Below are 19,051 nucleotides of genomic sequence, written 5' to 3' on the forward strand. Positions count from 1 at the left end.
ATCAAATCTACAGACCTTATTCAGATTTCACCAATTGTCTTAATAATGTCCAAGAATAGAGCCAAGAGGTATTGCAATTCAGAATCTTATAATCCATATTGCATTTAGCTGCCATATCCCCTTAATCTCCTTTAATCTGAAACAGTTCTTCAAACTCTTTCACAACCTTCTCATGACAAGCCAGTTACTTTTTAGGATGTCCCTCAATTTGGGTTTTGTCAAACATCTCCTTATGATTAGATTCAGGCTGTGCATTTTGGTTAGAATTTCACAAGGGTGGTGTTGTGTCTCAGTACAAGATGTCAGTTTGTTTCATCGGTGATGACATTAACTGATCTCTTTATTCGTTTTTTTCCCATCAGATTTCTCCACTGTAATTTGTTATTTTGCTGTTTGTGATTAATCAGTAATTTGTGGGGTGATACTTTAAAATCGTGTAGATATCCTATCTTCATCAAATGGTCACACAACGGTTTAAGCATCCATTCATAATTCTTACCTGAGTAAAACATGACCATGATAGTTCTGAGAACATACAAGCTTGAGGGTGTAAAAAAAATATGAATGTCCAAGCCCTGATTAGTTACTCACATAGAGACGCGTAAAGGCTGGTTTTTAAAACCACTTGAGGGAAAAAGAGAATAGGAAGAGCTGTGTGTGTAATTAAACCTGTGTTACTGCTATTGTCAGAGATCTGGCAACTTTTCTGTTAGTTCTTATAGATATAAAGACACTAAATATAGAATTTATTTTTAGAAAAAAACCATTTATCAATAACACTTCATTCTCAATTATGAAAACACTTCATTCTCAAAGTGTTTCCAGCATTAACACTTTGCAACCAAAATCGATCCTTCTAGAATAACTATTAAGTAGAGAGAACACACTGGTCATCTGGTCATGACTGGTAAGTTCTCAGTCACCAGAATTTGTGAGACATTAGATGAATGAGGTAAACTTGCTTGGCCTGGGTTTCCTTTTCTGTAAAATAAGGGGTTTGGTTGCAGAAAGGGATTCTTCACCCTAGGTACATGACATACGATGTAGCTTTCTACAAATGCTGATAGGTGACCCAATATCCAGAGAGTCTGACTTAATTGACAGGTGAATCTCTTCAGGTAATCCTGATGGAATATTTAAGATGAGGCAATCTCTGAGATGTGTCTAATGCTGATTTTATGATTATATGGCTCAATTTCTCCTTCCCATAGCAAACCAGAGAGGTGATTTATTATTCCACCTCTCATTCTCCTTTACTCAAGATAAACTTCTGACCTGTGCTCAGGGTAGTGATTTTCAACGTTTATCGATAAGTAGTAAATGACTAGTTAAAAGTGCAGATTTCTACCATCCACCCATGAAATTCAGTTGCAGTGGACCTGGAACTTGTATTTTTCACAAGCACCCAGGTGATTCTGAGTCCACTAGTTGAGAACTGAACTTTTAAAAAAACTGTCATGGCATTTATACACACACACACACACACACACACACACACACACACCCCTTACTGTTAGAGTGTACAGCTGAAACTTATTGGATTTTGTTAACCAATATCACCATAAAAATTAATTAATTAATTAATAAAAACACCTGTCACAGGTATAATTTGCAACTTCAAGGAAGAGGGTTTACTAAGGAATCTTTGGGACTCTGATTCACCTTGGAATATAATTTTTGGCTAAATATGAAGTCTAATGGGAAGAAATGATGTAGATCTACATGGGCTAATTTAGGTAACTTCTCCAAGAGTTATTGCTGAATGACAACCCTAGTTAAAAAATGCTATTCAAGTTTACAGCCATGCTACCCTGAACAAGCCCAATCTCGTCTGATCCCGGAAGCTAAGCAGGGTCTGGCCTGGTTAGTACTTGGATGGCAGACCACTTGGGAAGACCGGGTGCTGTAGGTGTAAAAAATAAAAAAATAAGGGATTATAAACTGAAAGGTTCCTTGCAATCTGTGAGGTCAACCAAGGGTTGCCTTGCCTAATAAAAAAGAAAAAAGAAAAAAGAAAAAAAAGAATGCTATTCATTGTAATAACCTGCCTCTAAAGTACAGTCATCGAACTCTTCCCTCTGTACATACGTGCCATTCCCTCATCAAGAAGCCGGGCCTCTCTTCCTGCACTCTCCTTGAATCTTAGCTGGTCTTAAGGACTTTCTAGACCTACACAATGTTGCAAAAGTGACTCTGAGACTTCTGAAGTGTGGTTATAAGAAGTTTTGCAGCTTCCTTCTTGTTCTCTTGAACCAAGAGTTGCAACATATTATTGTAACTCTTGCTATGGGGTGGTGGGGAAGGTCATCTGCTGTGTAAGGAGTCCTATTGCCCTGAATGACATGTATAGAGAGAAGATCTCAGCCATCCCTGGCTATTCCAGCCCAGGAAACATGTGACATGAGAATGAGGATGCCATTCGGGCCTTCACAGTCCCATAAGTGCCATGTACAAAAGATTCAAAGTTCCAGACATATGGCCCCAGTCAAGATGCCCAGCTCTCCCCAGCCTTTTGACCCCAGACATCATAAAATAGGAATGAACTACCCCTGCTGTGTCCTGCCTGAATTTCAGACCCACAGAATTGTGAATATAATAAATATTAGTTATTTTTTACCAGTAAAAAAGTATTACCATGATGGTCACCACATAGTGATTCTTAACTCTTTTATTCTTTTTAAATGTTGATTGTTTTTCTGAAAAAAAAGTATTCTCCTTATTCTCCATTTATTATTTAGTTACTTATTTATATCAAAATATACTCATAGAATCTTATTCTATAACATATAATCTATTATTATTATTATTTATTTTGATGCTTAAATTGTCCCAAATTTGACCACTGTATTCCTTTCAAGCCAGTTCCTGTATCATTTTGCCAGGTTCTCATGATTTTCGAGCATTCATTAATTTTCGTTATGATATTTCAGGCTCATTTTATTATTTCTCTGATCTAGCCCTGATTCCTTTTAGTGAAGATGTTACTTAGAAACCAAAATTTGGATTCTAAGTATACTCACTGCTACTGGAATGTTGCTTCTCTGTCTCAGCATGCAGAACTAGGAAATACATGTATATGTGTTTGTATATACACACATCTACACAGGTAAGTAGATAGATGATACATAGACAGATGGACGGAAGGGGGGATAAAAAGAAGGGAGGGAGGGAGGGAGGGAGGGAGGAAGGAAGGAAGGAAGGAGCGAGCCATGAATACACACCGATACCTCCCATCCCAATCCAAAATCACTGGCTTCACGCTAATCTTCCCCCCAGGGCACAGCTGTACTCCAATAAAAAACAATAAGAAATGAAACTTTTTTCCCCTCAATGTATATTTACCCTTAATGTATATTTACCCGCAATGTATATACTTATTTGCATGCTACATAAGGTAATAACAGATTGCTAACCTGCAACATTGCAGAAAACAATCTTACTAACTAGAGTTCAATATTTCTGTAAAGCTCTTTTGGTCGTTATTCTAAAATTAAGTTTTCAAATATTGTATTCAAAAGTCACTTGAGCTCGTTACCCCTCACCTTCATTGTGGCTGTATTTTTCATTTGAAAAACTTAGTTTCATTTGTTTCTGTTTATACATACCATTTTTGAGTCTCCTCATTCTTAGTGGCTTTACTTTGTGAGTTTAGTTTGAATATGTAAAATATTAGCATAATCGCAAAAATCAAACTGTACAAAAATTTTACTTGGAAAGGAATCAGTTCCTCATCCCCAATCCTCCCTTTCTGCTCATTCCTAGTAGTTAGCCAATCTTATTGTTTTTTTTGGCTGTTCCTTCCTGTGTTTCTTTTTTTTTTTGTAAAAATAATTAGTGTCTCTTGACCGTTTGATGCATCCTGTACTAAAAGTTGATTATTCTTAGATCATAGAATATATATTCTATTGGATAGTCTCGAACCAACAGTCTCATTGTAAAAGTCTAATTTCTGAAGGCTGCAATACTACTTTTGGCCAATGTTCTCTAGCAACAGGTAGGAGGTCAATAAATTGTTGTTGAATAAAATTTCATTGTTTTAAATGGCACATGGAAGAAAAGTGAAATGACCAACATAATGGAAAAAACAAGGACTAAGAAAAATATAATAAAGCGGAGGTCAGTAACGTTACTAAAGATTATTCACATTTTTCTAGGATTTTTTTTTTTGCTAAAACAATAATAATAATAATAATAATAATAATAATAATAATAATCAGCAGAGATTTTAATACACAAAACATTTCAGGGCACTAAAAAGGGAGAAGAAAGAGTTGCTTTGTGAATTTAAGATGAAAAATGGACCATGTCAAATGAAGCTGGGAAGGATAGTGATTACATTAAATCAAGAAACATTTCCTGATCAGAAAAACTAATTTTTCCTTTCAGAAAATGGCAAGTGAATTTTTGAGAATAGATATCGGTCCATGCTGAAAAGAGAAAATTTTTTTCTCAAATAATATATAATAGGTGGACAAAGATTGTATTTTCCACAGGGCCCAAAGCTCTTTTTTTTAGTTTGCTTGTTTTTCGCTTACTGTTAATGAATAGACTTTGTTAATTCTTTCATGTCAATCCTATTACTTGTTCAGAGCTATTTCTGCAAGGGTCATCGGAATCCAGGGATTTTAAATCTGAGCTTAAACCCGTCCAAGTTCAAGAGGAGTTCAGTAGACAGGGATTTTTATCCACTGAACATAATCAAGGACACCAGGCAGAGAACCAAACTGTGAGTCCACAAGTAGTCTTCTTGATAATATAACTTTTTAAATTTTACTTTCAGGGAAAGAGTAATAATTTCACTGTTTATATAATGCTGTATATTCTTTTAAAATATTTCATAATAACATAAGTAATGATTCATCTACTATAAAGACAATTAAATACTATGTATCTTTCCCTCTCAAAGCAATTCTTAAAGTGATTTGCACTAGTCATCTTGACTACTGTAATTCAGAGCAAACACACAATTTGGGGTCTGATATTCTAGAAAGTTAAAATAAAACTGTGAACAGAGTTTTAACTGAAAATTCTTCAGCCTTCTCTTTGAGTGAAGGGTGAACCGAAGGAAAGAAGTGATGATTCTTTCCACTTTGTATTTGAAGATCTGACTCCCAAGGTGTGAAAGGGAATACTACGTTCAGCACTGAAACACGCTCTCAAAACTCTGAACCAAACATTTAGCCAGTTACAAGTTCTTGGGCTTTTTTCTTAATATTATATATTTTTTTGTTGTTTTGTTTTGCTTTTTAATCTTTAAAGTGGAAATAATGGGATCTATTTCAAAAGATTACTTCACGAATTTAATGAAACAGAAATGACGTTTTTAAAAGAAAGGAATATAGAAAGTTTGTTGATATTTGTTAAGTTAGGTAAAATTTTTCTTTTAGTTGGTTTTATTTTTCTGTTAATTTGCATCCATGGAGGTGATTGTTATTAGTAATAAACTTTACAGCTTGCATCATGAAAATGAATGAAGTAACACTTTCTTGTTTTATAATGGAATATTTTTATTAACTGCAAAAATATCTTTTAACTATAGCACACATTTTAAATATATATTTTTAACCATTATACATGCTACTTAGAATCACCTAACATTAAAAGCTTGAAAATATTTTAGAAATCATCTAACTCATCTTGGCAATTTTTTGCCTAAATAATATATTTATAAACTGGATTTGATATTATGATTCATATTATGTAATTGTCCAGATGTATATGAACCATTCATGATAATGTCTATAATGGAATTCAAACCATAGGTGCTGGAATAAGTGTATTTATAAGATATTGAGATATTCAAAATAAGATATCTGCTCTGAAATCACTGTAAGATTCTGACATTTCTGTTTTCTTCAGAATAAGTAAGAGAATATCTGTATCTAGTAAGAGCAAACCTGATAAGTTAATATTTGCTTCTTTTATTAGGAGCACAAATTCAGTCATAATCTGAAACTCATATTTTCCCAGAATATTTTTTACTGATGAGATTGGTTGACAAATAGAAAATTGCTATTTTTTTATGCATTCTTGATACACAAATTATTTAAAAGGCTCTCTAGATCTCCCATCTGTCAGGTCTCATTTGTTAAAAAAGTAAAACTGTTAGGGTAGAAGCTGAGAAAACATCATATCTACTCTGCAGTGTCTTATACCAAAATTTCTACCATAGTTCTTCTATCAAAGTTGTTATAAACTTTGGATACTAGAAGGGGAAAAGAAATACAGGAAGGACTATCTTCAAGAGCATCAAGGTGTGTGTTTTATGTGTAAAGGAAAGAAAACTAACATTTGCTTAGCGCCAACCATTTGCTCAGCATTTATTTGTTATAGCTTTTTTGAGGAATGTGTGTCCTATATTCCTCTCATGCTTCTGGGATTTATTTTTAAAGAAAACTCTCATTATGATCCAAAAATGCAAAAGTTGACCTACTCCAAAATTAACAACTAGAATGACTAAAGATGGCGACAAAAATCCTGAATACTATTACTGTTTCTGCAAAGTCCTACTCCATTAGATAACTGAAATTCAGGAAAAAAAAAAAATATATATATATATATATATATATATATATATATATATATATATATATATATATATATAAAGAGCTATGGCATAAACATTAAAAGAAAAATCAAACAGCAGGTCATTAATGATTTGTAAAATCATAGGTAGAGACGTCAATTCGTTAGAAAACAAGTATGTTACATTCAGGTTAAATCATTACCTCCCATTTTCCACTTACACACACATCTACAGAAAATTTTTTTACAATTGTTTTCACGGAGGGAATTTTATGTACATTTTATTAGCCTGTATTTCATGACTCCAAATTCATCTCCTCTTCAGGCTTCATGTACTTAAATGCCTTGTGGTAAACAGACTTTACTAGAAGTAAATTAAAGTATTATGATAAAGGAAGGACCTCACTCAGTAACGATACAGGAGAATATACGACAGTTTTGAGATGAATGTACAATATATGAGTGACTATGTACACACATACACACATTTTTTTGGGGGGGATAATTAGGCATAGGTAATACACATATGTACTAATTCTTAAATAAAATTTAGATGAGTTTGACTATATCTGTTATTAATTTTAAATATTTGGTTTTAATATTTTAAATTTTTAATTATTTACTAATTAATATTTTTACTCAATACTTGTTAAGTTCCTACTGCTAAGTACTATATATTTTACATAATACATTTTACATCATTTAATCCTCACACAGCCTTTTAAAGTAGACACTATTATTACTACAATTCTACAGATAAGAACACTAAAGCACAGAGAGTTTTAGTGATTTGCTCAAGGTCACACAGTCCATAATTGGCAGAGGCAAATGTGAATCCAAGTATTTACCTGTTTATGTATTAATTATTACTCTACACTGTCACTTGGAAGTATTATGATGCATAGTTCCTGCCCATAAGAAGCTTAGTTCCTTCTTGAGGGGGAAGACATATAAATAAATATATTAATTAAAGAGCAATTTAAGATTATTAACTGATATATTATGAGGTTTAAATCTCTTCTATATTCACGTTAAACCTAAGACCACAACACTCTTACTAAATATTTCTAATTCTCAAGTCATAAGTATGGCTTGGGTGAAATCATTAGAGCTACATTACAATTTGGGAGACAATGGAGGTCTCCACAAACCTAGTAATAGCTCTCATGAGTGATGTAAAATTCTCATTACTAATCATTTTTTAAGAAATAGAAAGCAGAACTGTTTTCTGCAAGAGTCCAAGATGACATTGGGAAAGACAGTCATGGCAGGGGTTAAAACATCTGACTCAAATATATTTGCCTGGTGAGAACATTAGCCTGGCTTAGATGATCAGATTAGCTCACAGTCACCTTGGAAAACACAGGAGAGCAGAGAGACCTAAAGAGACGCATGGTTAGAGATAGAAAAATGTAGAACATGAAGCTTTGCAGGGTGGGTAGCATTATGGATACACAATCTAGGTTTCTATCAAAAGCAAAGATGAAGCAGAATTTCTACAGATCTTTCCCACCTAGCAGTTTTGTTTGATTTCAGCCATCTAATAATAACACAGTATATTTCAGGTAGGCCTTAAGGATAGATAATTTGTTAAATTCCACCATAGTCAAGTTAAAGAATTATTTTAATCAAGCACTTTCAGTATTTGATTCTCAGTCAGCTATTTATATTCCATGGCTAATCATCTTCAGATACAAGAATGTCATTTTAAGTACAGTACCTTCTTTAAAATAGCTTCCTCTTTTGTGTTTTCAAAAAGGAACATAGACATTCACGTACAAGAGAGAAGAGTATTTATTTTAAATTGTATAATTACAAAAAAAAATCTTGTCTTATTTTGAAAATTTCTCACTGGAGCTACTTCAATTCTCTATTTTTTGCATTTTTAACGGCCACAGAAAGATGTCATGATGACATACGCAGAGAGGTTAATTTTAATGTTTGGTTGTTTGACCTCTTTATTCTGTACTTAGGGAAATCAGTGTCAGAATATGGCACCTACAACCTTTAATAACAATTTTAAAAAATGAAGACACATTTATCTGAACCCACTAATAAATTGGAATATGTCTATTGAGCCCTTTTACCCCTGTCATTTATGCCTTTTATTTCTCAACAGAAAATAATAATTATTAAAGTTATTATAAGGGCATCAGAACAACCCAGACACTGAACAAGGAAATAACTGGCATTTGTATTATCTGCCATGCCAGGCCTTCCTGGCCTGTATTTTTTTTTTCTTTGCAAAGAAAATGCAAGTATTTATTTTAATATTTTATTAGATTATTTGAATCTCCATGAGCCTCCATCAGGCTAAAAGTGGGGGACCACCCCAAGCACAGCCTCTATCTGTGGATCTGTCTGGCCTGTATTTTTGTAGGACCTTCCATAGCTTCCCAGGAAAAGCAAGGAAATAACTAGTGAAGAATAAAAAAAAAAATGGACTAGTTAATCCTTTGAGATGCCTTATTTTTCTAACTGTAATTCTTAGAGGATAGATGGGAAATCTGGGGAAATCCAGTGGCTCCAAAACTTTAGAAATGAGTGAAAAGGCAGGCTGCGTGGGCCCAGAGCACAGAAGGCGTGGTCAGCAACTACATTGTTTAGATGATTCTTTAAAAAGTCAGAGCCAGGTGCTATGGACTGAGCTGTGTCCCCTAAAATTCATATGTTGATGACTTAACCCTAAATGTGATGCTATTTTGACACAGTAGTTCTCTTTATCCATGGTTTTGCTTTCCGTAGTTTGTTACCTGCAGTGAGCTGCAGTCTAAAAATATTAAATGGAAAATTCCAGAAATAAATTATTCATAAGTTTTAAATTGCACACCGTTCTGAGTACTGTGATGAAATCTTGTGCTATTTCACTCCATCTCACTCGGGATATGAATCATCCAGTGTTTACATGCTGTGTGAACAATACAATATTTTGAGAGAGATCGCATTCACATAACTCTTATTACAGTATGTTGTTATAATTGTTCTATTTTATTATTAGTTATTGTTGTTAATGTCATACTATGCCTAATTTAGAACTTTGTCATAGGTACGTAAATATAGGACAAAGCATAGTATATATAGGGTTCAGTACTATTCGGGTTTCAGGCATCCACTGGAAGTATTGGAACATATCTCTTGCAGATAAGAGGGGACTACTGTAGTAATGAATAAGGAAGTAATTAATGGTTAAATGAGGTCATAGGGGTAGGGCTTTGATCCACAGAATTAGCATCCTTAAATAAGAGACACCAGAGAGCTCCCTCTCTCTCCACCATGTAGGAATACAGCGAAAGGCAGCCAGAAAGAGCTCAAAGACTATATAGCATTCTGTTTCAACAGTGTAAGCAAAGATACCAGGAAACGATGTTTATAAGTGATTTTTGACAAGTAGAAAAATGGCAGAGTTTGAAAGACTAAAGTGATAGTTGTTAAAGATACTAAGAAGGTTTTTTCTATAAAACTTAGGCTATGTAATAACAGGACAAGAAACAAACATTTAATGTTCAGAACTTGATCTTAAAAATTGCTGAAGCTGTAGAATTGAAAATTCAGATACTATTCTTTGAGGTATAGAATTAATTCTTTAATTCTTTTAAATGCATGAGTGAAATATCTCACTTTGCTGCACAAGTTTCCATAAAAAGCTCAATATAATCAATGCACTATGGGCTTTTTATTTTACAGACATATATGCCTCACATTTTAATATTTTTCTTCCAGTTTCTGTCTCTGTTCACTGGCTCCTCTTAGTAGTAAACAGTGGCAAATGTCACCAGTTTTCGTACCCTAATTGAAATGGAGGCATAGGGTAAGGATGGACTCTGTTTTACTAAACAGGCAACCCAGCTGACTTAATCTTAGTATTTGCCATACTGGAGGAGTTTTGTTCTTCATGCTTTTCCAAGCCCAGGAAAATGCGTGGTACATAGTCTATTCTTAATGCATACTAATTCCATAAATAAATGTTCCCCTTCCCCCAAGTAACTGGATTATGTTTTCAGTAAAGGGAATCTTTGGAATTCTTAAAGGTCTTTTTGAAAAATGAAATTTTGTTTTTTCTCCACTAGTTTGCCAACTAGGTTGGCAAGAAGCAAGCTATGCTTCTGTTTCTTTAACATTTGAAATAAAATTATTTTTTTTAAACCTTATGTATATTCATTGCAAATAGTAGCTAGTGCAGATTACCTACTTTTGCAAAAAAAGAGGGGCTTGAATCTCAACATTTCTGGGGACTAAATGGCTAGTTTATTTGAGAACAAAAGTTCTCAAATAAGTTTCCATTACTTTGCTCTGTAGTGTTCTTCTGAAGAAACCATAATATTCATTTTTCTTAGATGCAAAAATTATTTTTAAATAATTGCAAAAGCTTCTTTTGTCCAAAATATTTACTTATTTCCATTTTCCCTAATTTCCATTTTTCTTTCACCTTGTTACTAAATCTATTAAAATTTAATTTAATATTCTTTATTACATTTATAGTTACATGAATATTGAAGAATGGATTGGTATTCTCTTAACAGCCTTCTCCTAAAAGTCTTTTTTTTTTTTCCAATCGAATAAAATAAAATTGGCAAAGACCTTTGACCTCCAGTGATTCTGGGTAGGGATTGTGGTGAGGGAAACAATAAAACTTTGAGACCAGTCCAAATGTTGGGAGCAAAAGTGAAAGCAAAAAAGGAATCAAGACAAAGAGTTCCGGTTTACCGTTCTGTGCCATGGGAAAGCACCAAAGAGACCAAATTCAAGGCTAAAGTGTAAGTCAATGAAAAAGTAAAGTGGAATCAGACATAAACTGGATGATATCACTGCTTAAAACTGACTTTGAAAGAGACAAAGAGGAAAAGTAGAGGAAGAACAAAGAGTAAAAAGATATTATATCCACTGTTAGTATATCTTCCCTGACTTGAAAATTATAAGAAAATCACAACCATATGGACCCCTTATGGGAATATGTTAGTAGTATAATAATAGAGTTTTCTAGATAATGGAAAGATAAATAAGCCAATAAATTTGATTTCTGTGTGAACTAAGGATAAATAGGTTCAAGGAGTCTCCTACGGATAAGGTGATCAAGGAGATTCCTATGAATAAAACTCCATGTGCTTTTTGTAGATTTTGTAACATATTTTATAGCTTCTCAAAATTCTGTAGGCATAATTACTGGTTGTTTTCACTTCTGTGGTGGGTAACATCACCAAAACTTGCTATGAAGTGGAGAGATGTTATGGTGTTAGGTTTTGAATAGCACGATCCCTTAGATCATCACTCTTTAATGCCAATCGAAGTTGGATTTGTCAAATCGTCTTGAGAAAAAAATGACTCTTTCATAGTATGTTAACTTCCTTAATAGTGTAATCATTTAAGATATAGCTTTAAAATCAAACCTAAATTCAAATCCTTGCTCCACTACTTACTACGTGATCTTAGGCAAATAACTTAAATTCTCTGTCCTTCAGCTTTCTCCGTTGCAAAACAGCATTAATTGTCCCTGCCACATAGGCTGTGTGAGAATTAAATGATTTTGACACTTAAAGTAATTAGAACAATGCCTAGCACATAGTAAGTGTTCACAATAAGTACATAATTAATATTAAAGAAAATATTTTATTATATAAAATATTGACATAAGATTTTATAAAGAAACAGTAATGAAAAAAAAACAAAGAAAATCAATGATAAATAATGTTCACTAAGTACACAGACCTCAATTGAAGGCTTTTTAAGTAAAAAAAGACAACTATGAATTATGTAAAATCCTTAGGTCCAAATCTCTTTAATAACACTAATTTAAAATTATCCTTTTACAAGGCAGACAGAAACATGCTAAACGCTTCATCACTTGGTGATAGCCCTTAAACTACACAGAAACTAGTAGCAAGAGAATATATATCTATTCATCCTAGAATTCATCTGTCATCATAACTTCTTTGTTCATCCTATAGATTATATCAAATCTAATCCCTACAATGGAAGAAGCCAAAAGCCAAAGTTTGGAGGAAGACTTTGAAGGACAGGCCACACATACAGGTAAGCAAAGCTATAAAAGAAAAAAAAAAATTTTAACCCTAGATATTAAATAAAAATTAAATCCGAAGGGATCTTTAATGTTCTTATTGCCACTGTTCAGTATGAAATGTAACTTATACCTTTGAATGGTTTGATAAAATATCTAAAAAAATTTGAGTGGGTAAATTAATGTGAGATCAAATACTTTAAAACCAGTTAGTTATATTTAGATGTCAAAGAATGAGAAATTGAATTAGAAATACTACTTACTGAGAATTTCTTTCTGACCAACTAACATAAGACCTTTCTATGCTATAATTAAGCCACTATCCTCTCTCTTAATTTCCCCATTATGAACTTCCCTTGCAGTCGTAAACGATAGTAGTAGACCAAAAGATAAATAAGTAAATTGAGTTATTAATTTTAATTTTTCGATTCCTAAAAAATAATGGTAATGTTAAAAATAATGGTAATGGTAAATTAAATGAATTCCAATATTCCTCCAGAAATACTCAAAACTTAATGTTTGTCATAGAAAAAAATGTGGAAGCAACAATTTACATCAGTAAGAAACTGTTACACAGTGGAATACCATGGCTCCATTTTTTTTTAAAAAAAGGAAGAATTTATGTATATATGTAAAAAAAATCTGAGATATGTTATGAAGTAAAAAAAGCAAGCTGAGAAAAAGTATGTTTAATATTATTACCATTTGTAAAAATAGGAGGAAAAAAAGATTCTCTTTTATACTCATAAATACATGCTATATGTGTGCATAAGAAAAAAACCTGGAAGACAAAGACTATACAAGGAAACAAAAAACATAGATTTCCTTAATATAATATAAATAAATTTATTAAAACTATGTTATAAAATAAAAAATATAAAATATGTGGGAGAAAAAGAGAATACATCCGCACATATAAAGGTATGGATATAGACAAGTTTTAGTAAAGAATATTTAAAACTGAATATTTTCAAGAATTTAGGTGTTCTTCCAAGTACTGTTATTATTTATTAGGGCAACTGAGCATCAGAAGTCCAATTCCATCATCCTTGATTTAATTAATTTTTCTTAAGTCTGCTAATCCTATCCTTTCTATACTTGTAAGAGTCCTAGACTCTTAGAAGGAATTGAATGGTTATGTGGCAATTTTACTAAAGTAATTTTAGTCTGATCAATTGAGCTTAGGCTTCTCACTGGTTGTCTTTTATGTGCTATTGTTATTGTTGTTTTCCGGATCTCGATAACATTTCAATTTGCTTCCCCAGCAATCCTAGTTTCCTTTGTTATTAGTGTGGTGCCATTTTCAATTTACTGGTGAAGCTTCTTTCTTATGTAATAAAAGTACTATTTTCTAAAATTCATTTCCTCTCTATACTCTATTTTTTATCTTTACCTCAACATTTTGCCAATAGTTCAAAGTCCATACTTGGTACTTTCGTTAATGCAGATGTTTCAGAAAGATTCTTAGCCAAAACCAATTTAACAAGATTAATGTGAGAGAACATTTTTGTGAGTCAGGCAGTCAGAAAGTTCTAGTCCAATCAAGATGTCTGTTTCTGATACAGAAGATGACAAGTCTATCCCCACGGCAACACTTACACAAATTTCTATTGCATAAATAGTGCTGTTCAAAATAAAAAGGAAAACAATTTGTTTTTAATTTTATTCCAGGACCCAAAGGAGTAATAAATGATTGGAGAAAGTTTAAATTAGAGAGTGAGGATAGTGACTCAGTCCCACCAAGCAAGAAGGAGATTCTCAGACAAATGTCTTCTCCTCAGAGTAGAGATGACAAAGACTCAAAAGAAAAATTCAGCAGAAAGGTAAGATAAGGAAAAAAGTCAACAGTAAATAATTTATTTATTATAAATACTTATTATGATGTGTAAACATGCATCTTCATTTTTTCTAAAGCAGCATTTTTTTTAAAATCTCACTTATTTACTTCTATAATGTATGCCTATGTGTATAAAGAGACATTTTAAAAGATGATTTCTATGATTTTAATGGAGATTATCTCAGAGTATCAGAGCAGTGACATTACTTCCTTTAGCTTTTAGGTCATTTTTGAATCTTTATAATTAGCATGTATCATTTATATAACAACAACAATAATATAAGTTTTTAAAAAACATAAAGTGATTTTCATTGTGGAGAAAAATTGCTTGACCTCCAAGCCAGAATATATGAGTTATTGTATATTAATTCTTAAAAAAAATGACAGTGGTTCAGAAATATACTTGGTTCTAGGCTTCTGGCATTGTAAAAATCTTCAAGTTTAAGATCTTATTTTGAAATTTTGGTTCTTTCACTGAGTCAGTATGTAATGTGGATGAGACAAAGTTTCCCATCTGAGGAATTGTGAAAGTGATTTGAAACATGTAAAATGCCATACAAGTCTGAGGCATGATAATTATTAGAAATGTACCTGAAATCCCAACTATTTATATACCTGAATATGTAAATGGAACAAGTTCTCATAAGAATGCTCAAATACATATATAAATCAATATCTGTGTGGTTCAGTCTGTTAAATGAACAGAATTATGGTAGCAACTTAAAGATTATATAAAACATTTAACAATTTTTAGGGTTAAAACAAATTAAGTTGGGACAATAATCTTAAAGCAGAAAAAAATAAGAAAAAGAATGAGGACATTAGAAAAACAAATATAAAAGGCAGAAACAAGAGAATGAAGTAATGAAGGCATTGGATGCTTCTACTTAACCTGAATCTCGGTATCTTCTGTAAAATTCTATAATCACACCTACCTCATAGGTTTGTTGTGAAGATTAAGTAAAATAATCTATGTACAGTGCCTAAGACATAGGTTTTTCATAAATATCAGTTTCTTGCCTTCTCAATTCTCCCGTACTCTAAATATTGTCCAAAGTTGCTGAGAGGCTACTTTAGATGATAATAAGGCAGCAGTAGCTGATCCCCCTTGGGAACAGTCCAACTTCTATGGTTCTAGGCTGTTCCACATCTCTTAATCACATTATGTCCCATCATTGGTCCTTTACATCTTTTTTTTAATTTTTAATTTTTAATTTTAGTGTGTTTGGGGGCAAAGAAGTGTTTAACATTCTATTGAATAAGTTAATAGTAATGTAGCTATGGAGGAAGGGTTGGCAGGGAATTTCATATTCCAGCCACAGTGAAAAGAATCTGTCTTGGAAGATGAAAGTTAGGTCATTTCTAACTTTAGCCTAAACCAGAGGATAAGAATTGCCTGGAGGGCTTGTCTAAATATGGCTCACTCAGCCTCACCCTTACAGGTTCTGATTTGGTAGATCGGGGTGGTGCCCCAAAATTTGCATTTCCCAGAACTTCTCGGGTGATGCTGATACTGCTGGTTCAGCACTAACCTCTTGGCTAATTTGATCAACTCCAAATAGTGTTAAAAGTTGTCTTGCTTGAATCTCATTCTACATATTCTGAAAAATCTGTAAGTGATAAGATAAAATCTTTTTAACAACTTTTGCGGAGGAGACACTAATGTCCATAGGCATATGTTGAAGAAACATTTAAGTGTGTGTGTGTGTGTGTGTGTGTGTGTGTGTGTGTGTGTGTGTGTGTGTTTATGGAAGTCACTCCAGAGTAGACCTTGCTGGGGTTTTGGGTTTTTTTCCACGCAAAGTGACAGTTAGTTAAGTTACACATTTCTGACTTGAGATTATGAGCATCTCATGGCTAAACTCTTTTCAGCAATACTTATCATGTAATAGTTACTGAATCCCTACTATGTGACAGATACTTCAGCAAATATTGATTGAGGAGTAGTAAATGAGACAAATCAAATTCCTGCCTCTACATAACCTATCAGCGAGAAAAACTAATATGAAACAATTAAACAAATAAATATGTAACAAAATATCAGGCAGTGTTTACTGCTATGTAGAAAAAATAAACCCGTTAAGGAATAGCAAGTGTGGGGCAGGGACGCTTTTAAGTGGAATAAATCAAAGAAGGTAACGTTTGAACGAAGGCTTGAATGAGATCAAGGAGACCACATTAGGACACGGTCTTGGAGAAACTGTGAATGGAAATTCTTTGAGTAGAGGATGAGTTTGGAGTGTCTAAAAATATAAATTTCTGTCTGACTGATCTCTATCCTTCTTTTGTCTATTCCCAGATGAGCATTCAAGAATATGAACTCATCCACAAAGACAAAGAAGATGAAAATTGCCTTCGTAAATACCGTAGACAGTGTATGCAGGATATGCACCAGAAGCTGAGTTTTGGGCCTAGGTATGGGTTTGTGTATGAGCTGGAAAGTGGGGAGCAATTCCTGGAAACCATTGAAAAGGAGCAGAAAATCACCACAATCGTTGTTCACATTTATGAAGATGGCGTTAAGGGCTGCGATGCTCTAAACAGTAGCTTAACATGCCTTGCAGCCGAATACCCTATTGTCAAGTTTTGCAAAATAAAAGCTTCTAATACAGGTGCTGGGGACCGCTTTTCCTCAGATGTCCTCCCTACACTGCTTGTCTATAAAGGTGGGGAACTGATAAGCAATTTCATTAGCGTTGCTGAACAGTTTGCTGAAGAGTTTTTTGCTGGGGATGTGGAGTCCTTTCTAAATGAGTATGGGTTACTACCCGAAAGAGAGATGCATGCTCTAGAGCAGACCGACATGGAAGAAGATATTGAATAAAGATTCACTATGTCAGTATCTCATAATTCTCCTTTAAACATTGAACGCTGATTTGGTAGAATCCATATTCCTTTAGAGACACCAAGTATGAATGTGGCTATTCCAATTTGGGGGGGAAAAAAAAACCAGATCAACACTAAAGTTATATGATTAGCATTTCTTAGTATTAGTTACTCAAATTGATATAATGCTTTACTATCACACACTGTTAGTAGACAAAGGGGATATGGATGATATTGTAATAGTTTTGAAAAATCCCTTTCAAGCTATGTATTGGCTTTTTTACTCTTTTTTGTTTCTGCAGTTTTTGGGGGGGCTTTTCAAATACATTATTAATTATAATTTTGTCTACGTAATAAGAATAAAGTCTCATAAGGAAATAAATTTTCTATTTGAAGTCTATTCTTTCTTAAGTATTACAATATCAAGGTCTAAAAATATTTATTATATAACCTAAAATACAAAAAAAAATCATTCAGTAAGATATCATATATTCCAACTGAACCAATGCACAAGAAACTGAGAAACACTGTACCACATTAAATTTGTGAAAAAAGGAGTATTTGTTAAAGATGAAATTTCAGAAGTTAACCTTATTTAGGGGGAAAAAAGCAGAGTAGAACTGGGTCTTTTTATTCTTTGGACAAATAATATTTGGTATTAATAATACCTATCATTCATCAATTGCCTATTATGGGCCAGTATTTCATACATTACACCTCTAATTCTTAACTAAATTCTGTAAGTAGATAATAGTACTCCCATTTTATAAATGATGAAACTAAAATTCAGAGAAGTGACATGGAAGTTCTATTTCTCTTGAAAACACTTGGAACACTCTGCTCCTTCAAAAACATAAAAATGCTAAATAAATTTGGAAAAATATTTTGAAATATGCAAATGAGCTGAAGAGTAAGATTTTAAAAAATTTCTGGGTATCTAAATCAGAGTAGAAAACAATGGTGAGAGTTAAAGTGATATGGTCTATAATCGAAGACGCAGTGCTTGATGAGTGACCAAAAATAGGCTCCCTGTGGGAAACTCAACTTAAAACTAGTTTGTGTATTTTCCCCTGGTGGACCAATGTGAAACTAGACAATCGTCACAAGTGCTAGTCTCCACTCTCCTCAATGACATTTTTATAGCTTCTCTTCTTTCCTTAAACCTTTCGTATTCTTCTCTTCTGGTCTAAACACTTCAGTTTGCTCATGCTTTGTTGAGAAAATAGAAGTTAGCAGATGAGCCCTGCCTCGTGTTCCTTCACCCATCTAAAATGCGCACCTGCACACAAACAGTTTGCACTGACATCACGGTGGAAGCAGTGTCCATGCAGCTAAGGCCAGCTGATCAAATCGTGCTGTGGATCCTGTCCTTTTCACCCACGCAGTAATTTTTCTCCTGCAATTAGTTTTCCTCTCTGCTTCCCATCATCTAGTTCTCTCTTTCTCTATGTTGTGTTATTCATATCAGCTTATAAAAGAGTTTTTAAATTGCCCACTATTTTAAATATGTTCACCTGTAATTTAAAATTTCCAGCTATCCCTCACGTTCCTGCTTTCCTTTACAATCATTGCTCTTGAAACGAGTATCTAAGGTCACCACCATCTTTAATCCTTGTTTCCAATTTTTTTCATCCCACTTCAATCAGACCTTTGTCCCATGCACTCTAATTACAGTTATAGGCAACTTGTCAAACTTAGTGGCCAATTCTCATTCCTCATTTCATCGTACCTCCCAGCAGCACGTGTAAGAGCTAACCATCTCCCTCTTTCTGAGTCACTTGTTTTGGGGGCTTTTTTGAAAACACACTCTGCTCATTTGCCTTCTATCCTACTGACTATTTCTTCTAAGT

General features: G+C 33.4%; 1 protein-coding gene and 1 pseudogene across 1 annotated transcript; both read left to right on the forward strand.

Annotated features, from left to right (window-relative positions):
- The first annotated feature begins 1,793 nt into the window (after positions 1-1,793).
- LOC118613066 lies at positions 1,794-1,912 on the forward strand (annotated as a pseudogene).
- Positions 1,913-12,491: 10,579 nt separating this feature from the next.
- Positions 12,492-17,291, forward strand: PDC (phosducin). The gene is made up of 3 exons (XM_016166460.2): positions 12,492-12,552; positions 14,210-14,361; positions 16,675-17,291. The coding sequence occupies exons 1-3, from the start codon at positions 12,492-12,494 to the stop codon at positions 17,197-17,199; spliced, it is 738 nt and encodes a 245-aa protein (XP_016021946.1). The 3' UTR covers positions 17,200-17,291.
- Positions 17,292-19,051: the final 1,760 nt, after the last annotated feature.

This window comes from Rousettus aegyptiacus, unplaced genomic scaffold, assembly GCF_014176215.1.
Source record: "Rousettus aegyptiacus isolate mRouAeg1 unplaced genomic scaffold, mRouAeg1.p scaffold_m13_p_17, whole genome shotgun sequence".
Taxonomy (NCBI): domain Eukaryota; kingdom Metazoa; phylum Chordata; class Mammalia; order Chiroptera; family Pteropodidae; genus Rousettus; species Rousettus aegyptiacus.

What these genes read in the sequence shown, in the direction of transcription:
- PDC (XM_016166460.2), top strand. Translation starts at nt 12,492, where the DNA reads ATGGAAGAAGCCAAAAGCCAAAGTTTGGAGGAAGACTTTGAAGGACAG. An exon ending in AGGACAGGCCACACATACAG is followed by an intron (nt 12,553 to 14,209) that starts GTAAGCAAAGCT and finishes ATTTTATTCCAG; the next exon opens with GACCCAAAGGAGTAATAAAT. An exon ending in AAGAAAAATTCAGCAGAAAG is followed by an intron (nt 14,362 to 16,674) that starts GTAAGATAAGGA and finishes GTCTATTCCCAG; the next exon opens with ATGAGCATTCAAGAATATGA.